Source organism: Neoarius graeffei, chromosome 23 (assembly GCF_027579695.1).
Source record: "Neoarius graeffei isolate fNeoGra1 chromosome 23, fNeoGra1.pri, whole genome shotgun sequence".
In the NCBI taxonomy this organism is placed as follows: domain Eukaryota; kingdom Metazoa; phylum Chordata; class Actinopteri; order Siluriformes; family Ariidae; genus Neoarius; species Neoarius graeffei.
Window position 1 is genome coordinate 39,874,343 of NC_083591.1, and position 24,751 is coordinate 39,899,093.

General features: G+C 44.1%; 1 protein-coding gene across 1 annotated transcript in view; it reads left to right on the forward strand.

The window, feature by feature from the left end:
• The window catches only part of LOC132871295 (semaphorin-4E-like), a 38,429-nt gene extending 15,168 nt beyond the window's left edge, over positions 1-23,261 (forward strand). Inside the window, exons 7-13 of the mRNA XM_060905411.1 lie at positions 583-755; positions 1,919-2,072; positions 5,129-5,351; positions 5,512-5,627; positions 18,656-18,825; positions 21,980-22,032; positions 22,285-23,261. Coding sequence (XP_060761394.1) covers positions 583-755; positions 1,919-2,072; positions 5,129-5,351; positions 5,512-5,627; positions 18,656-18,825; positions 21,980-22,032; positions 22,285-22,817 — 1,422 coding nt within the window. The 3' untranslated portion in view covers positions 22,818-23,261. The remainder of the gene's footprint in view (positions 1-582; positions 756-1,918; positions 2,073-5,128; positions 5,352-5,511; positions 5,628-18,655; positions 18,826-21,979; positions 22,033-22,284) is intronic.
• Positions 23,262-24,751: the final 1,490 nt, after the last annotated feature.

Here is a 24,751-nt window from a genome sequence, read left to right on the forward strand (position 1 = left end):
AACAATTTGCTTTTGGATAGCCATACATGTCACAAATTGAGTCATTTATGTTTGGATCTCATAATCTCCTGATGATTGAACATTTTACACTTCACTCTACATAAGAGCACCATGTATGTTCATTTCAACCCACCAGACTACTTCCAACTTGTCTTCAATGAAAAAAAGAAGATATCTTAGCAAGTGAAAATATCTTGAATATGTGAAAATTTATCTAATATTTCGATTTTGAAATCATTATAAATCAAATATTATAAGATTCAGCCTGCTTTTGATACTTTCATGCATCAATGGAATATATTTTTCTTATTCTATTGGCAGATACTTTTGATTCTTTTGAGAAATAAATGCTTAAAATTCAAAATATTATCTGTCCATAGAAGAATACTTTTCCAATAAATACAATGGTTACATTTATAATATGTAATACATTTTATAATGTGCATAATACATTTTATAGTGTATAATTTATAATGTTTAGTATTTACTAAATAAATATGACTATAGTCACTTGCTAAGATGTCTTCTTTTTTTGCAGCATTGCAGCAATTATTCTCATTCCCTCTGATCTCTCCTTTCTAGGGGGATAGAGGAGGACAGTGGATATTGCAGAAGAAGTGGACTTCATTTCTAAAGGCTCATCTGGACTGTCCTGTCCCTCAAAGCAAACTGCCTTTAATTATACAGGATGTGTTCCTCTTCTGTCCAGGCAATTGGACAACCTGTGTGTTCTATGGAGTCTTCACTCCTCAGACGTGAGTATAGTTCAGTTCAAACATGCCAAAAGAGTAGGTTTGAATAACTGTAATGAAGACCCTGCAAAAAATCACCATTATAAGACAATTATTGATATTATATGTAATCACGATTGTGGTTTTATACCAGTCCAACAATGCACATAGCAATCAAACCCTAAAATGGAGGACTTAAACATTACCACTTGTATTAGATCAGCCTAAGGTCGAGGGATGCCCAAGGTGATTAGGACACATGGATAAGCTAATAAGCTTTTAAAATTTGCTAGTATTTCTAGTGATTTATGGTTTGCTATTAACTTCAGAATTGTACATTTTATTCCTAATTTTTCAATGTGTTGCAGTAGCCCTTTATTTCTGATTCATAAACTGCATTTAATTTGTTAAATATAATAGTAGATATGTAATAACCTATAATATATATATATATATATATATATATATATATATATATATATATATATATATATATATATATATATATACTACATACCCATTATGTTCCCATACAACAAAGGGCACCATACACATTCACACACTCATTCACATCTATGGGCAATTTAGTGCAGTAACGCCATGTACTGGCATGTATTTGGGAGCTGGGAGGAAACTGGAGGAAACAGAAAAGGAAAGCAAATCTCCACACAAACTATAACCCGAGCACAATGAGACATTATGCCGCCCCACCTTACTGTCTTTAGTATATACTGGTGTATGCAATATAAATACTGATCCTCATAATATGCAGTATGTGAGACTTATTATTTGGTTTACAACACAGTCAAATGAAATTCTGTCAGTCAAATTCAATCATGGATACAATTGCCTTAGATACTGCTTTATTTTTGTGTAAAGTATTTTCCCTACAGATTTGTACTATAATCTGAAATGCATTCACTTTTGGAGGTTACATGATGGAATGAGGTAAAGACCAAATTATTTAGGGTATTCGAAACCTGCCTTAATTTCAAATTAGACTGCGATGTAAATCTAGAAATTGCTTAAATATTTTTTATTTACTCAGATGTCACAACGAGTTAAAACCTAAAGAACTTGTGTAGAAAATAATCATAACTCTAGCAGAAACCCAACACTTAATTAGAAGTAGTTTTATTAAGCTCCATCCTAACACAGTCATTTCATTGCTATGATTTGATCAACAGGAGCACATCGCAGTACTCTGCAGTGTGTGCCTATGGGATAAAACACATCAGGGAAGTGTTCTCTGAAGGCAAATTCAAAATGCTGTACAATAACTATCCTGTTACAAAATGGGTGACGTACAACGGAGAAGTGCCTGACCCCCGTCCTGGAGCTGTAAGTTCAACACTTATCAACTAATTCTACAACAGTCATTTTAACATGTTAGCTGTGATGAAGGAAAAAGGATTTTAAAGGGGCTGGTCCCCTTTCCCAGAATCTTGTTTGTTGTTTTTGTTTTGAATGCACGTGACCCATTTAAATAACCATATGAAAATGGAATGGATCGCCAAAAGAATAAAAAATATAGATATTTTGATAAAATATCTTCAATTTCATGTTCAAAGATGTTGCCGAATTGTTGCAGATTGTTACAGATTGTTTTAGGAAAATCATTAACATGGAAAATGGCTACTTGCTACTCAGCACAGAGGATTCTGGGAAGAGTGAGCCAGCCTCTTTTATTAGGTCAGAATATAATAAAGAGAATTATACCACAGCTGGACGCTTGCTTTTGATTCATCAGAAAGTGTTGATTAATTTTCTATAACAGTGTTGCTCGGACAGTAGTTCCAGTTGCAAGGGTTACATTAATGCTCATGTTAAAGGGCCCATGGCATGGTGGTTTGTTGATGCTTTAAACGGGCTCGTGGAGGCTTCCGGATGTTATATCCGCAGCCTTTCTCGAAATGAACCCTTGGTACGTAGATATAGCCTCCTGGGAGAAAGCCCTATTTCAGCGCTTTTCCCAGTGCGTCGTTTTGCTAATGAGAAGCAGGAGGCGGGGAAGGGTAGAGGGTGGGGGCATGCCATGGGGGGAGGGGCTGCCGTTTGCCTCCCAAGCCGGCCGAGAGCGCTCCTCGTCAGGCACGGCCAGGTGGGCGAATGCCCTGGTCCGTCCACCCTGTCTAAAAAAATGGTACAACTCGAGCCCATGGTAAAACTGGGACTTTGTCGTTTTTTCCTGCCTGAGGCCCATGGTAAAACTGAGCAGTGGGACTTTGTCATTTTTTTCCGCATGAGGCCCATGGTAAAACTGCACTTCCAGGAGGGGCTGCCGTCTGCCTCCCAAGCTGGCCGAGAGCGCTCCTCGTCGGGCACGGCCAGGCGGGCGAATGCCCTGGTCCGTCCGCCCTGTCTAAAAAAATGGTACAACTCGAGCCCATGGTAAAACTGAGACTTTGTTGTTGTTTTTTTCAGCCTGAGGCCCATGGTAAAACTGATCAGTTTTACCATGGAGGAGTGGGGACTTTGCCGTTTCCTCCCCCCAACTCGCCCCTGGGAGAACCGCTGCCTCCACGGGTGGCCGGTGCCGCTGGAGGGCCGCCCGCGCGACCTCGCCAGACCAACCGAAGATCCGCGGCGCTGCGGTATCGTCACGTCTAGGCGGGATTCTGACTTAGAGGCGTTCAGTCATAATCCCACAGATGGTAGCTTGAACACGCACTCCATAACCAAAGAGGATAGAAGCAGCAACTACAGCAACATATCGCTTATCCAACAGAAGACATGCATTGCGGAGCAATAGTCAAACATAAGCTCATAAGTTACAGTCAATTTCCAGACTAAACTCAGTTTAACAGAGCATGCTGCATGCTATTTAGTTTTGTAGCGCAGATTACCTGGCTAACTGCAGGAAGCGGTTAGCTGCACAGCTAATGTAGCCATTGCTAGGCTAACGCACTGATTTTAAAACATGGCAAAACGACCAGTTATACACTTACTTGTTCGGTGTTTGTTGCTGATGCGGCAGAGATGCTTGGCACAGACCCAGGCTTCAGTGACAGTTGATGTGCAAAACCTGCCCTGTACTGTCCCAAGTTGTGGAAACATTCCTCAGGAAAATGCTTCTGACAAACATACACCGTCTTAGGTAGACTCGACGGCGTATTATTGAAGTAAATAAAATTAAGCCACTGCGTCTTCAGGGGCTCTCCCATCGGCAGTAAAAACAGACTCCTTTCTGTGTTGTCACATCCACGTACAGCGCAATTTCCATGTTGTGTCTTCTATGGGCTCCTCACTACAAAATGTAGTCATGTGTTCTGCGCATGCGCAGTAGACTTCGCGCATGCGCAGTAGGCTTGGTAGGACAAACAGCAACTTTTGAGTTGGGCGGGCAATCCATACAGTGGGTGGGAATCCAGGGGGGGGCGTGGGGATCATCTCCCTTGCTGACGTAGGCAAGGGAAGAGCTTATCAACGCGCCATTTTGACGCGCCATTCTCAAATGTTGGGCATAGTTTGGTTTACACATTATGAAATTTCTAGCCACTGGGGTGACTTAAGAAGGTCAGAGGAACTCATTTTAACATTAAAAAACCTCAGAAAGTGAAAATTTCATGCCATGGGACCTTTAACATTTCCTTAGAAATAACTTATACATGGGATTGCATGGACTATGTCATTGGAATTGGAATATTTTATGTCCAAAAGTAACCTAATACAACTTGCATTTGTACTGCCTTTCTTCACACAGAAAGTGTGACATTTCATCTCATCTAATTATCTCTAGCTGCTTTATCCTGTTCTACAGGGTCGCAGGCAAGCTGGAGCCTATCCCAGCTGACTACGGGCGAAAGGCGGGGTACACCCTGGACAAGTCGCCAGGTCATCACAGGGCTGACACATAGACACAGACAACCATTCACACTCACATTCACACCTACGGTCAATTTAGAGTCTTTGGACTGTGGGGGGAAACCGGAGCAGCCGGAGGAAACCCACGCGGACACGGGGAGAACATGCAAACTCCGCACAGGAAGGCCCTCGCCGGCCACGGGGCTCGAACCCGGACCTTCTTGCTGTGAGGTGACAGCACTAACCACTACACCATCGTGCCATAAAGTAACACAGTGGCCTAGTGGTAGCGTGTCCGCCTCGAGATCGGGAGTTCTATTCACGGTTGGGTCATACCAAAGACCATCATAAAAATAGTACCTACTACCATCTAACAAGGCACGCTGCAATACAGATGTGAGTGGGGAGTTAAACTCTTGTGGTTACCAGAGGACTAGCCCCCCACTGTAACCCTAGCTATGTGAGAGGCTGAGGGCTACAGAGATCGGCGCTGCCTGATGCGCCACACGGTGTGGGAAGAACTTTAACTTTATGCTAAAGTAACAAGCTGGACAATGTTAGCTATTGCTCTTTCTCTTTTTCTCTCTGTGTAGTGTATTAACAATGACGCAAGGCAGGAAGGGTTTTCCCAGTCTTTGGATTTGCCGTATAAAACCCTTCAGTTTGTCAGAGACAAGCCTCTGATGGATCAGGCAGTGACTCCGTCCTCTCAACGGCCCCTACTGGTGAAGGAAGGAGCTGCATTTACAAGTATAGTGTCGGCCAGCACTACTGCCCTGGATGGGAGCAGCCATCAGGTCATGTTTATTGGCACAGGTAATCATTTAGTGTAGGGTTTACATCACTTATAAAAAAAAATTGATCTATTTTATGGGTTAAAATAGTCTAAGCAAAACATATTTAAATACATCCAGGACAGCGAATTGTAGTGCTTGCTCACATAAGCATTCACAAATCAAACGTGTGTTTGTAACAGCAAGTGGTTCAGTGCTGAAAGCAGTCGACTATAATGGAGAGATGGTGATCATAGAGGAGATGCAGCTCTTTAATCATTCTGAGCCAGTGAAGATACTGCGCCTCTCCACCACCACGGTAAGCCTCAGAATATTTACATTTGATTTTCTCCTCCCTGAAGCTACACCAAAAGTTTATAGGTGGTATAAGCTGGTTTTGAAACTGGGTGCAGTTCCAGGAAGTGATCCCTGGTCAACCTGAAAATGGTGGCTGAGATTTGTTTCAGGACTAGATGTTGGTTAAAGTGGTTTAGTTGTCATGCTACGTCCTGTTTTAATGTTCATTCTGGCAGGGATGGGGATATTGTGCGATATATTGCCCAAGTGCCTTCTGGTTGTATTGAATAAAGAAAGAGACTAATCCTTTAATTTTATTTATTTTTTTGCATATAAGTGAGCAACTTTAACTTGCCTTGCCTCAATTCTGTAAAATATATCATTAACTAGCTACATTTATTGTGAATTTTCTCTGTGACCTTTTGTCAAATATTTTACACCTATTGCCATTGTGGAATATTTTATGATCCTTATGAATTATGTTTCAAAATAAATCTGAACTTTTGTTTGCCCAGTGTGATAGCCACACTGTAAATAAAAAGGGTTTAGACATGTCTTATTTAAATACCCCTAAATGTAACACTTAGAAGACATGTCTTGGGTATTTAAAAATACCTGGAAGACATGTCTAGGGTATTTAGCAGTGCGTGGAAGATGTCTTGTGTCTACTCATAGACGCCGGTCTCTTTATAATAGACACACATGTTTTCTTGCATCCTCATATACACCCATGTCTTCCTAGAAGACACTGAAGTGTTATTTAAATACCCTGGTGTTTCATGTAAATACCCTAGACATCTCTTAATTTTTCTTTTTTACAGTACACCAGCTTTTCACATCATTCTTTCACTCAGACTTCACTTTTTGCACTAACCTTTTCTGCTAGCACGTGTGTGTGTGTGTGTGTGTGTGTGTGTGTGTGTGTGTAAACAAACGGACAGCCATTTAAGGCTCATAGAAACTTACCTAATTTGGAATTGATTTCACTTCGGTTCACAAATGCTTATCTTAGCTGAGGTCTAAGCTAAAGTGAACAATGTTATTAGCAAGTTTTTAGCCAGACTGTTGTTAACTCTCTGCTGAGGGACGTATGGTGAATTCTTTATTTATTTATTTATTTATTTATTTTTTTACAGACACATCCACATTGATAATTCTCAATAAATTCTATCTCCTCTGTATTATAGCAGAGCCCCACAGGCATAGATTGTGGATACATAAAGAGTCGAGTAGAGTCTTTTGGCTGTGTAGGAATTGTAGCCATGTTCAGCCGCCCCTATTTTCAGTTGACTGTCATTTCAGGTCTCTGTAGGTTGTCTAGTGCCCTCTGGTTGTATACCATGGAATGGTCCTCCATATGTTTGTCCAACCATGCTTTGAATATATTAACATTTGGCACTGTAACAGCTGTCTCAGGCAGGTTGTTCCACCAACAGACCACTCAGTTGCTGAAGAAATAAAGTCTTTTCTTTCTCTTGATAGTGTTCTTTTTCAGTTGTAGACTATGCCCTTTTGTCTTGGTGTTTGTCTTCATTCCTGTTATGCATGCCCTTGTATCGTATTTTTCATGTACATATTTGTAGGTGTTTATCATATTGCCTCGTAGTCTGCGGTACACTAATGTAGGTAGCTTAAGAGTTTTCAGTCTGTCCTCATATGGAAGATCCCTCAGTCCAGGTACTCATTTTGTGGCACGTCTCTGAACACTCTCAATCTGTTCCGCCAATTTCCACATGTAGGGTGACCATATTGGGGCACCATACTCAAGATGTGGGCGTATCAGTGACTTGTTCAGGAGAGAGAAGACATCTTTATCCATGTATTTAAGTGATCGTCACATGAGTCCTGCAATCTGGTTGGCTTTTGAGACTATAGCTGCTATATGGTTCTCAAAACTGAGCTCATTGTCCACCAGAATCCCCAGATATTTTTCCTGTTGTGTGAAGGCTAATGGCATCATTCTTGTTTTTTCAGTCATGGTATACGTGTAGTTGGGATACCCTGAACCAATTCGTATCACTGTACGTTTGTCAGGGTGGAAGCACAACTGCCACTTTCCTGCCCATCCTTGTAGACTAGAAAGGTAGCAGTTCACATTCCCACTCATGACTGACTGGGTGGAACATCTTTGTGTCATCCACAAATAATTTTAGGTGGTTTGATACTACCTCTGGCATGTCATTAACAAAGATAGTGAATAGTACTGGTCCCAACACACTGCCTTGTGGCACTCCACTGCTTACCTCAGCCCATCCTGATTTGGTCCCATTGACACAGACTCTTTGCTTACGCTCAGTAAGAAAAGAATTGATCCAATGTAGCAAATTGCCCTTGATGCCGTAGCTTTCGATCTTTGCTCGGAGATGTTGTATTGGTACCGAGTCAAAGGCTTTGCGAAAGTCCAAATTTACAGCCCCGATTCGAAAAAAGTTGGGACAAAGTACAAATTGTAAATAAAAACGGAATACAATGATGTGGAAGTTTCAAAATTCCATATTTTATTCAGAATAGAACATAGATGACATATCAAATGTTTAAACTGAGAAAATGTATCATTTAAAGAGAAAAATTAGGTGATTTTAAATTTCATGACAACACATCTCAAAAAAGTTGGGACAAGGCCATGTTTACCACTGTGAGACATCCCCTTTTCTCTTTACAACAGTCTGTAAACGTCTGGGGACTGAGGAGACAAGTTGCTCAAGTTTAGGGATAGGAATGTTAACCCATTCTTGTCTAATGTAGGATTCTAGTTGCTCAACTGTCTTAGGTCTTTTTTGTCGTATCTTCTGTTTTATGATGCGCCAAATGTTTTCTATGGGTGAAAGATCAGGACTGCAGGCTGGCCAGTTCAGTACCTGGACCCTTCTTCTACGCAGCCATGATGCTGTAATTGATGCAGTATGTGATTTGGCATTGTCATGTTGGAAAATGCAAGGTCTTCCCTGAGATGTCGTCTGGATGGGAGCATATGTTGCTCTAGAACCTGGATATACCTTTCAGCATTGATGGTGTCTTTCCAGATGTGTAAGCTGCCCATGCCACATGCACTAATGCAACCCCATACCATCAGAGATGCAGGCTTCTGAACTGAGCGCTGATAACAACTTGGGTCGTCCTTCTCCTCTTTAGTCCGAATGACACGGCGTCCCTGATTTCCATAAAGAACTTCAAATTTTGATTCGTCTGACCACAGAACAGTTTTCCACTTTGCCACAGTCCATTTTAAATGAGCCTTGGCCCAGAGAAGACGTCTGCGCTTCTGGATCATGTTTAGATACGGCTTCTTCTTTGAACTATAGAGTTTTAGCTGGCAACGGCGGATGGCATGGTGAATTGTGTTCACAGATAATGTTCTCTGGAAATATTCCTGAGCCCATTTTGTGATTTCCAATACAGAAGCATGCCTGTATGTGATGCAGTGCCGTCTAAGGGCCTGAAGATCACGGGCACCCAGTATGGTTTTCTGGCCTTGACCCTTACGCACAGAGATTCTTCCAGATTCTCTGAATCTTTTGATGATATTATGCACTGTAGATGATGATGATATGTTCAAACTTTTTGCAATTTTACACTGTCGAACTCCTTTCTGATATTGCTCCACTATTTGTCGGTGCAGAATTAGGGGGATTGGTGATCCTCTTCCCATCTGAGAGCTGCTGCCACTCCAAGATGCTCTTTTTTATACCCAGTCATGTTAATGACCTATTGCCAATTGATCTAATGAGTTGCAATTTGGTCCTCCAGCTGTTCCTTTTTTGTACCTTTAACTTTTCCAGCCTCTTATTGCCCCTGTCCCAACTTTTTTGAGATGTGTTGCTGTCATGAAATTTCAAATGAGCCAATATTTGGCATGAAATTTCAAAATTTCTCACTTTCGACATTTGATATGTTGTCTATGTTCTATTGTGAATACAATATCAGTTATTGAGATTTGTAAATTATTGCATTCCGTTTTTATTTACAATTTGTACTTTGTCCCAACTTTTTTTGGAATCGGGGTTGTATAACATTGACTGGCAAACCCTGGTCTAACCACTCTGTCCAGTCCTCCAAACATTCAAGCATTTGTGTCACTGTAGACCTCCCTGGAAGAAACCCATGCTGATGCCATGTCAATAGACCATTCATTTTCATGTGGGATACCAGTGCATCCCTAATGGTTCCTTCTAAAACTTTTCCAGTGACAGATGTTAGGCTGACTGGGCAATAGCTGCTAGGAGCTTTCTTGCATCCTTTTTTGAAGATTGGTGTTATACGCCCAGTTTTCCATTCACTGGGGAGCTTGCCTTCTTCAAGTGACTTGGTGAATATTATTTGCAAGGGGACTGACAATGTCTCTGCTAGCTCTTTTAAAGGAACAGTCCACCGTACTTCCATAATGAAATATGCTCTTATCTGAATTGAGACGAGCTGCTCCGTACCTCTCCGAGCTTTGCGCGACCTCCCAGTCAGTCAGACGCAGTCAGACGCGCTGTCACTCCTGTTAGCAATGTAGCTAGGCTCAGTATGGCCAATGGTATTTTTTGGGGCTGTAGTTAGATGCGACCAAACTCTTCCACATTTTTCCTGTTTACATAGGTTTATATGACCAGTGACATGAAACAAAGTTCAGTTACACAAATTGAAACGTAGCGATTTTCTATGCTATGGAAAGTCCGCACTATAATGACAGGCGTACTAACACCTTCTGCGCGCTTCGGCAGCGCATTGATACGGAGCTCAGATATCAATTGCCTGCTGGCGGTGGTTGAGGGCTGACAACTGCAATGCCGAGGGACTCATCGACCAGGTGGTACTGGAACAGTTCATCGCACGTTTGCCAGCAGGAACCGCAGAGTGGGTCCAGTGCCACTGCCCAGCGTCGCTGGATCAGGCAATCGAGCTGGCGGAGGACCATTTGGCGGCTGTCCCGACGGCAGGACAGCAGACAACCTCTTCTCTCCTCTCTCTCTCTCTCTCTCCCCTCCTCCTGTGTCTCCTCCTCACCCCATTCCCCCACCGGGAAACGGGGGCCGGCACCACCCCAGCTGGCCCGCTGCACCCGCGGTGCCCTTCCGTTTCTCCCTTCTGTGTCTGTCTCTCCCCCCCCCTCAGGTGAGTGAGCCCCAGAGCACTAGTGCAGAGAGGAAGCCCGGGCCGGTTTGCTGGCGCTGTGGGGAGCCGGGCCACCTCCAACAGCAGTGCTTGGTAATGGAGGTGGGTGCGGTGGTTTGGATCCCCAACGCGCCAGGAGCCACCCCCAATTGGGCCGGAGCGTATCGCATGCCGGTGAGTATCCAAGGGGATACATATCAGGTGTTGGTGGATTCTGGCTGTAATCAGACCTCAATCCACCAAAGCCTGGTGCAAGACGAGGCATTGGGAGGAGCACAATTGGTGAAGGTGTTGTGTGTGCACGGGGATGTTCACAACTACCCTTTAGTGTCGGTCCACATTCTTTTTCAAGGGGAAAAATTTGTAGTGAAGGCGGCGGTTAATCCTCGCCTTACCCACTCTATCATTTTGGGGACTGATTGGCCGGGATTTCGGGATTTAATGACACACTTAGTGAAGAGTGGGTCCTGCCATTTAACAGGGGGAGGTCCCGGTGTTGCTTTGGTGGGAGCAGCTGTCACAGAGCTGTTTATGTCATCTCCACGTCAGAGTGAGGAGCCGCCGGCCCCTCCTCTCTCTGTTGGGGAATCCCTCGCGGATTTCCCATTAGAGCAGTTGCGAGACGAGACTCTGCGGCATGCGTTTGACCAAGTGAGAGTAATCGATGGTCAAATGCTCCAGCCGAACGCCACCCTGTCCTTCCCCTACTTCGCGATTATGAAGCATAGATTATATCAAGTGACGCAGGACACTCAAACTAAAGAGCGAGTCACGCAGCTTTTAATTCCGAAGAGCCGCTGGGAATTGGTATTCCAGGTGGCTCACTTTAATCCCATGGCTGGACACTTGGGGCAGGATAAGACACTAGCCCAAATAATGGCCCGATTCTATTGGCCGGGGATTCATGGCGATGTCCGTAGGTGGTGTACGGCGTGCCGCGAATGCCAGTTAGTAAATCCAGCGGCCATTCCAAAAGCGCCTTTGCGCCCTCTACCGTTAATCGAGACCCCGTTCGAAAGAATTGGGATGGATCTCGTCAGGCCATTAGATCGGTCAACACGAGGGTACCGCTTTATATTAGTTCTGGTGGACTATGCAACGCGATACCCGGAAGCCGTGCCTCTTCGCAATATCTCAGCACGCAGTATTGCGGAGGCACTCTTCTGCGTCATCTCCCGAGTTGGAATCCCGAAAGAGATTCTGACTGACCAAGGCACCTCGTTTATATTACGAATACTGAACGAACTGTATGGGTTATTAGGTATTAAGCCAATCCGCACCAGCGTGTATCACCCACAAACGGACGGTTTAGTTGAACGGTTTAATCGCACCCTCAAGAACATAATTAAAAAATTCATAAGTGAGGACGCACGTAACTGGGATAAATGGCTCGAACCCTTGTTATTTGCAGTGCGAGAGGTCCCCCAAGCCTCCACGGGGTTCTCCCCGTTTGAATTATTATATGGGCATAAGCCACGCGGCATTTTAGATGTGCTGCGAGAAAATTGGGAGGAGGGACCTTCACCAAGTAAAAACAAAATTCAATACGTTATTGACCTGTGCGCAAAACTCCACACACTCACATACCTAACCCAGGAGAATTTGCGGCAGGCCCAAGAACGGCAAACCCGCCTGTACGACAAGGGTACGCACCTTAGAGAGTTCGCACCGGGAGATAAAGTACTCGTACTGTTGCCCACATCGAGCTCTAAATTAGTCGCCAAGTGGCAAGGACCCTTTGAGGTCACATGGGGAATTGGGGACGTCGACTATGAGGTGAGGCGAACGGACAGGGGTGGGGCATTACAGATTTACCACCTCAATCTGTTAAAACTTTGGAATGAGGAGGTCCCTATGGCATTGGTGTTGGTGATTCCGGAGAAGGCGGAGCTGGGGCCGGAGGTTCAAAAAGGAACAGTAGCATCACGTACCTCTCCGGTCCCCTGTGGAGACCACCTCTCCCCGATCCAACTCGCGGAGGTTGCCCAGTTGCAGACCGAGTTTTCGGACGTGTTCTCGCCCCTGCCCGGCCGCACCAACCTCATAGAGCACCACATTGAGATGCCCCTGGGGGTGGTAGTGCGTAGCCGCCCTTACAGGTTACCCGAGCAACAAGAAAAAAGTGGTTTGGGAAGAACTCAAGGCCATGCTCGAAATGGGCATCATCGAGGAGTCCCACAGTGACTGGAGCAGCCCGGTGGTCTTGGTACCCAAGGCCGACGGGTCGGTCCGGTTCTGTGTAGACTATAGAAAAGTCAACGCGGTGTCTAAATTCAACGCGTACCCAATGCCTCATATTGATGAGTTGCTCGATCGGCTAGGCACGGCTCGTTTTTACTCGACACTGGATTTAACAAAGGGTTACTGGCAGATCCCCTTGACTCCGTTATCCCAAGAAAAAATGGCCTTTTCCACACCGTTCGGCTTACACCAATTTGTCACACTTCCTTTTGGGCTGTTTGGGGCGCCCGCTACGTTTCAGTGGCTGATGGATAGGGTCCTCCGCCCCCACACTACCTATGCGGCCGCCTACCTCGACGACATTATAATCTATAGTAATAACTGGCTGAGGCACCTCGAACATCTGAGGGCCGTCCTTAAGTCGCTGAGGCGAGCGGGTCTCACAGCCAACCCGAAGAAGTGTGCGATTGGGCGGGTGGAAGTATGGTATCTGGGCTTCCACTTGGGCAACGGGCAGGTGCGTCCCCAAATCAACAAGACAGCAGCAATTGCGGCCTGCCCGAGGCCCAAGACCAAAAAGGGGGTGAGACAGTTCCTGGGGCTGGCTGGCTATTATCGTAGGTTTATACCTAATTATTCAGACGTCACCAGCCCGCTGACTGATCTGACTAAAAAGGGGGCACCAGATCCGGTCCAGTGGACGAAGCAATGCCAGCAGGCTTTTTCTAAGGTAAAGGCTGCACTGTGTGGGGGGCCACTTTTACACTTCCCTGACTTTTCTCTCCCCTTTATGTTACAGATGGATGCATCGGACAGAGGGCTGGGGGTCGTTTTGTCCCAGGAGGGGGAGGATTGCCCAGTACTGTATATCAGTCATAAGCTGTCGGTGCGTGAGGGGCGCTACAGCACGATTGAGAAGGAGTGCCTGGCGATCAAGTGGGCAGTCCTCGCCCTCCGTTATTACCTGCTGGGATGCCCTTTCACCCTCTGTTCAGACCACGCGCCCCTCCAGTGGCTCCACCGCATGAAGGATGCCAACGCGCGGATCACCCGTTGGTATCTGGCACTCCAACCCTTTAACTTCAAGGTGATCCACAGGCCGGGGGCGCAGATGGTCGTGGTGGACTTCCTCTCCCGTCAAGGGGGGGGGGAGTCGGCTGCAGGCCGGACGGCCACCCGGCCTGAGTCGGGCGGTGGGGGTATATGGCAGCGGGGGCGTGATCAAACATCGGTCTGTGACCGGAGGGCGGAGTCAGGGAAGGTAAGTGGCAGAATCACTACACCTGTCATTAATTAATGTGTTTGTGTGTCTTCCCAGTGACCGTGCCCTATTTAAGGAGAGAGAGTGAGAGCAGAGGGAGCTCTCTCCCCAACCAGATGACTTGTGTGTGTATGCGTGTGGCTGGGAGAGTGTGCTTTTGCTACTGAAAAGTGCAAATAAAAAGAGTTTTGTGAACTCAGTTCTGGCCTGCCGTCCTTCTGTGCTCCACCCACCTATACGAACTGTTACAAGGTCATATCCTGGGATACTTAGGTCTGATCCGGTCATTTTAAATCTTGAGTTTTAGGGGTTGGTTTCTGTGGTTACAATGATGTCTGGTTGGATTTCATCAATGACGGCAAGGTACTCAGGCTTCTTATTGGTAATACAGTCAATATTGGTGTAGACAATTCTCAGGTGTTCTTTTTTGTCCTCTGTTCTTTGCTTTCTTATGCTTTTGCTACTCTTTTTGCTTCCATTCAAGTTTAAGGGATTGAGGGGTTCACCCTTATTCTCTTTATTTGTAGAGTCCAGGGAGGGCCCCTTACACGGTATTTCCAAAGACCCTCCTTTCCTTGTTTTTTTTCCCTTGTTCTTTGGCTTCTTGCACCTTTTTTCTTACAAATTCTCATTCATCTTTGCTCAGGTCGTCACATACACTTATGTCTTTGAAGGGGTTGTCTACATTCTTGAGCCTGGTAAGCCTAGTCATTATTTTCCTCTTATCATCTTTATTTTGTAGGACAACTTTGAGTGGTTTTGGGCTGTGATCTTCTCGTTTCTTGCCTAATCTAGTGGTGAACTTGATTTCAATTTTGACGAGTGCCAACGGTTCAGCAAACAAGCGTTCTACATATGTTTTGTCGTGTGTTGCCCTTTGCCTTGGCTCATCACAGACTCAGGGAGGTGGTGTATTATCAGGTTCTGCTCTCATGTTTCACGTTCTTGTTCTTACAGTTTTTGTTCCACCATTACTTTTTTCACAATGGTTGCTACTTGACCTGAACTGGTGTTCCCATTCTCATTAATTTTCTTGTCAAACAGACTACTCCATTGGCATGTTGTGGTTTCAGGTACATCTCTCACTATTTTATTTGTTTGCTCCTGCGCTACATCCAGTTTTGTTGACAGCAAATTGTTGACATCTTCATTAGTTTTAATTTTATTCTCAATTTTATCAAGTCTTCTCAAGATAGTCTCTAACATGGAATATTCACATTCTTTCAAGCCTTCTTTTGGTGATTGTTTCCTTCCTTTTTTGATAAATTGCTGGATTTCATCTTTACACCCACTGCAGAACCAACAGACATCATCTCGTTGAAGTTTTTGTAATACTTTGAATTCTTGTTGAGCAAAGGATGTGCAAGTTAGACAGAAGTGTTTCTCACAACCATCGCATGTAAGAGCCTGGCATCCTTCATCATCAAGGACTTTGGTACATATATTACAGACCCACTTCTCCCATTTATCAATTTCATGGGGTTCCTCTAATGTTTCATTTGTACTTTCTACTACTCCTTTTTCTTGGACTTTCCCTTTTCCATCCTATATTTTGTATGTCTGTGTCACTTATTAGTTAAGTCAATATACCCTCACAGAGTTTGCAATTATTTAGTGTCACCTTTTGTAGCCTTTCTCCCTGCCTCTCCCTCCTCTGTTTTTACTCAGGAAGTGAAGTAATAAAAATTAGTCTTTTCATGAATTACATTACAGTGTTTCTCCTCAGATATGTAGCAGGCAGGCAGGAGGCATTCAGATCTAACTTAGCAAACCCGAGAAAAAGTCGGTGCTGACAAGCTAACTAGGAGTCAACCAGCCTGCTAATTCCATATCGCGGCTTGAGCTGTCGATTTGTTTTGCAGACTGAACTCACTAAAAACACGAGTGCACCTGGTTGTCGAGCTGACTCTGGGTCTGGCCTTGTGTTTGGGTCTGGCTTGGCAGGGTGAAGTTGGTGAACTTGAATTCCGAGCCCTGCGTGTCGGCCCCAGCAGCTCTGCTTCCTCCCTGTCCACTCCGTGTCTCCCTTTAATCAATGAATGGAAGCAAAGAAACACATGGAGTTGCTTTCTGATGGTTTCAGTCCTGTGCGTACCTCCCACCATACCAGTGTTACACTCCACCTAGTGGCCAGTGTTAGTAATTGCCAGTCATACACACTGCCTAGTGGCCAGTGTTAGTAATTGCCAGTCATACACACCGCTGAGTGGCCAGTGTTAGCCGGTAAAGAAATAAAACGAGGCTGGCTATGATATAAGAAAATTGTATAACCCAGAAACAGATAGGAGCTCTGCTTTTAGGCAGTGCCTAAATAATAATAATAATAATACATTTTATTTATATTGCCCTTTACATCCAAAGATCTCAAAGGGCTACAGGTTAAAAAGAGAAATTAGAGTCTAAAAAGAGAAACTACTAAAAGAGAAACTACTAAAAAGAAAAACTACTAAAAAGTGGGACTAAAAGTTTTATTAAAAAGAAATGTCTTTAAATGTCTTTTAAAACAGTCAGTGGACTGTGGTGCCCTCAGGGTGTCAGGGAGGGCATTCCACAGCCTAGGTACAACAGTGCAGAAGGCCCTGTCTCCCATTGTCCTCAGCCTGGTTCTAGGGATCTGGAGAGAGTTTGAGTGAGTGGAGCAGAGGGAGCGTGGTGTGCTATGTGGGAGAAGAAGTTCTTTGAGGTGGGGGGGGCATGTCCATGGATACATTGGTGTGTGAGGAGGGAAACTTTGTATTGCATGCGGGCAGAGACAGGAAGCCAATGGAGTGAATGGAGGATAGGGGTGATGTGCTCGTATTTGCGCACTCTCATCAGGATCCTAGCTGCAGAGTTTTGGATGTATTGCAGCCTCTTGCTAGAGATCCCAATAAGAAGTGCATTGCAGTAGTCCAGTCTGGAAGAGATAAAGGCATGGACTAGCTTTTCGGCATCTGAGAAGGAGAGAATGGGGCGGAGTTTGGAGATATTTCTGAGGTGGTAGAAGGAGGTCTTACAGAGGTGGTTTATGTGGGATTCAAAGGTAAGTTGGGGGTCCATTTTCACACCAAGATTGGTGACTACAGATGAGAGGGGAATGTTGGAGCCAGAGAAGTCAATGCTGAGTATAGGTGATAGTATATAAATCTATATATTAGTATGTAGTATATCATGTCGACAGGGTACGGTGTACCTTCATGCTCAGCTCTGAATCTGTCTCCACTCACTGAGAATTTTGACAAATGCTAAAAAGTGGGCAAGGAGCTGAGAGGGGGTTGGGGAGTGGTTGAGGAGGGATGTGGGGTGGGGAAACAGCATCAACTCTTGTGAATGAATCTTGATCAGCATATCATTTGAAAATGAGTGCAATTTCTTCCATTCAAGGACGGGATCTGAGGGAGATGGGCTGCCCACCTCTGATTACAGTGCATTAATATTCTTTTTTTTATATACATTTCATGATGTAGATAAGTCCAAAATGGGTGACTCTACGTCAGTATCGACCGTACAAGGTTCATGATGATTTAAACCAGCTGATCATGTTTTGAACTATTTTCAGCCCACAAAATGTCAATTACAGCTCAAAAAACACATTTAAAGTTTGCAGTAACTCTTATGGACTTGTGCTGCTTTTGAGTTGAATATAAAACTAAAGCCAATTAGAGACTGCCATGCCCTGTGAATCTATCAGTGTAAGAATCTGATAGGCAAGGCTTTTTTTTCTCTCACTTTCAAAAAAAATATATACTTTTACACTGACGAAGTGATTTAGTAATAGGAATAAATATTCATAGAAACTTTAGTTCAGGAGAATATTTTATAAAATGCATTTCTTGAATGGATTTCTCTTATCCTTTTATTAGTTTTCCAAAGCAATATAGAAATACAATTTTCCTCCCATTTTAACAATTTTGTACTGGACTTTAGGAAAAATCTCATCTCATTATCTCTAGCCGCTTTATCCTGTTCTACAGGGTCGCAGGCAAGCTGGAGCCTATCCCAGCTGACTACGGGCGAAAGGCGGGGTACACCCTGGACAAGTCGCCAGGTCATCACAGGGCTGACACATAGACACAGACAACCATTCACACTCACATTCACACCTACGGTCAATTTAGAGTCACCAGTTATCCTAACCTGCATGCCTTTGGACTGTGGGGGAAACCGGAGCACCCGGAGGAAACCCACGCGGACACGGGGAGAACATGCAAACTCCACACAGAAAGGCCCTCGCCGGCCACAGGGCTCGAACCCGGACCTTCTTGCTGTGAGGCGACAGTGCTAACCACTACACCACCGTGCCGCCCCATTAGGAAAAATGCACACCTTAAATTTTAATTTTGTGCCATCATCAATCACACTAAAATAGCATAACATTATTATATCGTTACTTAATCATGATTAAGTAATTATATGATTATCCCAATACTCATCCAATTCATTTTATGATTAATTTAATTGTATCTACTTGAACTTGAGATTCAGTTTCAGTTTGACCCACATTTCAATAACCGGTGCACATATTTTGTCAGGGTCAGCTGTATGCAGGCTCCGAGGCGGCAGTGGTGCAGATGCTGCTGAGTGCATGTGGCCATTACATCTCCTGTATGGACTGTGTGCTGGCCAGAGACCCGTACTGTGGCTGGGACTTCTCCTCCGACAGCTGCATTGCTATAAACAACACTCACCAAGAGACACACAGGCAATGAACATGCACCACTCATATTTGTAAATGTCGTGTTGGAAGGAATAAAACATGATATAAAGTGCTGTTATAGGAAAACAGGAATAGGAACAAAGGGGTGGTGTGATGTGACCTGAAGTTAATCCTACAAAAGGATGTCCCTAATAGTCTTATTAGTAGTGTGCTTGCAAAAGCACACTATTGTTCTTCTTAAGTTTTATTTTTATTATTAGTGTGCTTGCAAAAGCACACTATTGTGCTTATTTTTATTATTATTTGTTTTCACCCGTTTTTTGGATCCACTACTCCTCCTAGGGCTTTCGAGACAGAGACACCGTTCCAACGCTGAAACGTAGGGCCCGATCTAGAATGGCGTGCTTGTTAAAATGGTTGCGCTACCCCTTGTCGTTCGTTCGGTATTCCTGTTTCTCGGCAAAATTCCATGCCATTGAAATGAATGGGAGTGATGACATCATAAGGAGCTCCCCCACTCTAGACGTTAGAGCGCGTGCAGCAGAAAAAACAAAATTAAAACTGCGATTTTACAGCCAAAATCCATGTTTTCAACCCTGTAAAACCTCTGAATTAAATTGAAAAACATATAAAAGGGTGGAGAGGAGATTTCACTGTGCGAAGCGCAGTGAAATCTCCCTTCAAAATGCTGTGAAAGAGTGTGATGGGCTGACAGAGCGCGCAGGCAGCCATTTGCCGGCATTTTTAAATCACTGCTGTTCTGTCGCTACATTCTTCATCTGTATAATCTTTGTCTAGTCTCAAAAAGTAAAATAATCCACACTGGCTGTTAACTTCATTTATTGGTTAAAACTTTTATTACAACTCCGGTAGCAATTCACTCACCAGGCATTCAAAACGTTCTTCCGTGTCTCGTTTGGGGAAACAGATGGACTGTTCCACTGGGGGCGGCGGAATAGAGGGGTTTCCCGGGTTCTTTGTGAGGCAGCCCATTGTGATGGGGTGTTTTAGGGGTAATGACTTAAAAGCCATTTGGAAGGTTCAATAAGGTATTTTTGTACATGTCAGTTATTATATGTACTTTATAGAATGTGAGAGAATGTGGCTTCATTTGAGCAAGCATACTCCAGCAGTTTCTGCAGAGGAAATGCAATCTAGTTAGTGTGCTTGGGAAAGCACACTATTGTTCTTCTTAAGTTTTATTTTTATTATTAGTTTTCTGGATCCACTACTCCTCCTAGGGCTTTTGAGATAGAGACACCGTTCCAACGGTGAAACGTAGGGCCCGGTCTGGAATGGCGTGCTTGTTCAAATGGTTGTGCTACCCCTTGTCGTTCGTCCGGTATTGCCGTTTTTCGGTAAAATTCCGTGCCATTGAAATGAATGGGAGTGATGACGTCATAAGGAGCTCCCCCACTCTAGACGTTAGAGCACGTGCAGTAGCAAAAAAACGAATGAAAACTGCGATTTTACAGCCAAAACCCATGTTTTAAACCCTGTAAAACCTCTGAATTAAATTGAAAAGCATATAAAAGGGTGGATGCTGTGAAAGAGTGTGATGGGCTGAGCCGCGACGCTAACAGAGCGCGCAGGCAGCCATTTTTAAATCACTGCTGTCCTGTCGCTACATTCTTCATCTGTATAATCTTTGTCTAGTCTCAAAAAGTAAAATAATCCACACTGGCTGTTAAAAACTTCATTTATTGGTTAAAACTTTTGTTATTACAACTCCGGTAGCAATTCACTCACCACTGCGGCGCAAAATAGAGGGGTGTCCCGGGTTCTTTGTGGAGCAGTCCATTCTGATGGGGGTGTTTCAGGGGTAATGACTTAAAAGCCATTCGGAGGGTTCAATAAGGTATTTTTGTGCGTGTCAGTTATTGTATGTATTTTATAGAATGTGGCTTCATTTGAGCAACCACACTCCAGCAGTTTCTGCAGAGGAAATGCCATCTAGTTATTATTATTATTCCGTTTCACCCGTTTTTTGGATCCACTACTCCTCCTAGGGCTTTCGAGATAGAGACACCGTTCCAACGCTGAAACGTAGGGCCCAATGTGGAATGGCGTGCTTGTTAAAATGGTTGCACTACCCCTTGTCATTCGTTCAGTATTCCCGTTTTTCGGCAAAATTCCGTGCCATTGAAATGAATGGATAGAACTTTGGAGTGATGATGTCATAAGGAGCTCCTCCACTCTAGACGTTAGAGTGGGAGCAGCAGAAACTAGGGCTTTCGAGATAGAGACACCGTTCCAACACTGAAACATAGGGCCCAATCTGGAATGGCGTGCTTGTTAAAATGGTTGCACTACCCCTTGTCGTTTGTTCGGTATTCCTGTTTTTCGGCAAAATTCCATGCCATTGAAATGAATGGGTAGAACTTTGGAGTGATGATGTCATAAGGAGCTTTTCCACTCTAGTATGCTAGCTGTTAGCATGCTAGCTGTTAGCATGTTGTCATGCTAGCTTTTAGTATGTTGGCATGCTAGCTTTTAGCATGCTGGCATGATAGCTGTTCTGCTACAGCTCAGCAAGCACACTTTGCATTTTCTCTGCGGAAGTGCAGTCTAGTTCCTCCTAGACTACAACAATTTGCAAATGATTGCAATTTTTTTATTAGAGAATGACATCATAGTTTTATCCAGTTATACAGCAATTACATTTAATTTTGTGTAATGTCCACTAAACAAGCTAGCTCTTATGTTACAGAAGCTATAGACTGCTGTTCCCTGTTTAAAAAAAAACCCAAAACTGTTAGAGTGCACTGGCACTGGGGACACCTTCCATTAACATTAAATAATCAAATAAATAATCACCTTAAGAAAAGCATCACCACATCAATTATTAGGTTTTTTAAATTACATTTCTTTATTCTTTTATGAAACAGATTATGTGGCGCGCCCACCATACAAGTCCCTGCGAATGAACCGTTACTATAGAAACAGTAGCAGATTAGAATGTAGATATTAATATAAACCGGTGATGTGTCTTGCAGCTAGCACTACTCTCAGTTGCTCTTATTGAAAATCAGTCAATTAATCACCTTCTGGATCAAGAATCAATCAGAATCAAGAATTGAACAGCAATGTGGTCTAAAAGATTATACTGACTTTACTAGGGCATATATCTGAAATGTGAATGTTAGATATACTGGATTTTCTCTCATATCTCTGTATTTTTTCTGTATTTCTCCCAAAGTGAGGTGATTCAGAGCCTGAGAGATGGAAATGCTACACGTTGTCCTCCAGTCGGTATGTTAACAGATGTATTTTTTTTTTATCTCCAGGATTACAGCTCGGACAGTATTTACACTAAAAAGTTTTAATGAGCTTCTTCCCTGACTGTAAGGGCGAATATACATGCAGCAGAAGTGGTTTAAGTCCATTGTGACTGACTTTTAATGACACTCATTAAAAGTCAATCTTAATCTCAAGGAGAAAACAAAAAATATAAATGGAGAAAAATTAAGATGAGTGAATTACAATGTCATTTTTGTGTTACAGAGAGCACAAAGACCATTATAAACTTCTACCCAGGTAGTATGGTAAGGCTGCAGTGCCAACCTGGATCAAACTGGGCTCAAGTGAAGTGGCTTGTCAACAATCATCCAGTTAAAAACTCCAACATGCACCACATTCAACACAACAGCCTGTTGATCTTCAATGCCACAAGCAGCGACACGGGCCATTACACCTGCACCTCTGAAGAGACCTCCAATGGCAAAACGTATGCCACCCAAATTACTATGTATGAGCTGAGGCTGGAGGATGTCACGGGGCATCTCGTGGCTCTCAAAGTTCTAGTCATCATCTCAGCATTGATGTTATTTGGGGTTGTGTCATGGAACTTCTACAAAGGGTATTTTCCCATCCTGAGATGCTTCAATAAAGCTGAGGAAAGACCACAGAGCACATCTGGATGTCAGGGGCCACTGCAAATAGTAAACAGCAATAAGGTAGCATCAACAGGGTACAGCAGCAACAGTAATAATAATCATAAAAGAATTGCTGAATTCCATGATACTGTAAACCTGTAAGCCTGGCTGACGCGACTTCAAAGCTCTACGAGCATTTGGTCTGGCAAAGACCAATAGCCCAACTGTTTCCCAGAGCCCGTGGTTGAACCGCCTCCCTGAAATGCCTCAGTTTGCTACTGGTCGAAGCCAGAAAAGGCTGTGACGAAGCTTAAACCAATCACATCACTCTTTCCTCTGACGTATGTGACGCGACGATAGGATTCTCGCTGAGCCCCATTGATTTGGCTACCAGCGGGGCTAACTGGTAGATTAAACTCTTACCGAAGCCGGTCGGGAGCAAGGCGAAAACGTCCTTCCTTTCAATAAATACCTCCAGGGCTGCTCTTTGCTCCGTTTTCAATGAGAACTTCCCGTTGAATGCTTTCAATACAGCATGATTCTGTAAACAATCTATGGCTTCCGGTCGCAGTTCTACTACGTCACTGCCTTGAACACTCCTCTACCCAGGGCCATTGGAGATGCTCAAAGTTGATTGGTTCCCAATTTTTTGGGAGCTTGGAAATGCTGTAGATAGCTTGCCTGGCCAGACTAAGCTCGGAACAGGCCCTCGTGTTGCGTCACGCTTAGGATGGGCGGGCCCAGGCTAGCAAACCAGCATAATGGAGACACAGTGTTGTGAAGTTTGTTACTGGATTTATATTTCTTATTCTGCAGATCTTCATAGACAAACCCAGTAGAGTACAGTTCCTTAGTTCAAACCACACACTGGATTGTTTGGGGTTTTTAAATAGACTGTGCACTTTTTGCAAGAGTGTCTCATCTCATTATCTCTAGCCACTTTATCCTGTTCTACAGGGTTGCAGGCAAGCTGGAGCCTATCCCAGCTGACTATGGGTGAAAGGCGGGGTACACCCTGAACAAGTCGCCAGGTCATCACAGGGCTGACACATAGACACAGACAACCATTCATACTCACGTTCACACCTACGGTCAATTTAGAGTCACCAGTTAACCTAACCTGCATGTCTTTGGACTGTGGGGGAAACCAGAGCACCCGGAGGAAACCCACGCGGACACGGGGAGAATATGCAAACTCCACACAGAAAGGCCCTCGCCGGCCACGGGGCTTGAACCCGGACCTTCTTGCTGTGAGGCGACAGCGCTAACCACTACACCACCGTGCCGCCCACTTGCAAGAGTGTATTTCAGAAATATTTTTATCACGTTCTATTACTTAGTGTTACGGTGTGCCTTCAGTACTACTTAAAATTCCCTAATGCACTGTAATGGTTTTAAGCACAGCATGTTTTATTGCCAATTAAAAAGATGCCAAGCTGCCAAATGCATTTGAATATGTACTGAGGATTGCATAATCCTCTCCATTTTTATATATAATCAAACATAATATCGGGGCGGCACAGTGGTGTAATGTTTAGCGCTGTCACCTCACAGCAAGAAGGTCCGGGTTCGAGCCCCGTGGCCGACGAGGGCCTTTCTGTGCAGAGTTTGCATGTTCTACCCATGTCCGCGTGGGTTTCCTCCGGGTGCTCCAGTTTCCCCCACAGTCCAAAGACATGCAGGTTAGGTTAACTGGTGACTCTAAATTGACCGTAGGTGTGAATGTAAATGGTTGTCTGTGTCTATGTGTCAGCCCTGTGATGACCTGGCAACTTGTCCAGGGTGTACCCCGCCTTTCACCCGTAGTCAGCTGGGATAGGCTCCAGCTTGCCTGTGACCCTGTAACAAAAGCGGCTAGAGATAATGAGATGAGATGAGAAACATAATATCCATAAGAACAACCAAGAGCCATAAGATCTGACCATAATCCATATTCCATTTTAAAAAAACTATTAAAATATTATGAGGGAACCGAGTGATAGTGACAGACATGCAACAGCAGAGGTAAGGTGCAAAGCTGGTGGTATTTTTATTTGTATCTGTGGCTGGAGCGGTGGTGCAGTAGGGAGAACTTGCAGTGGATTTGGCAGTTTGAA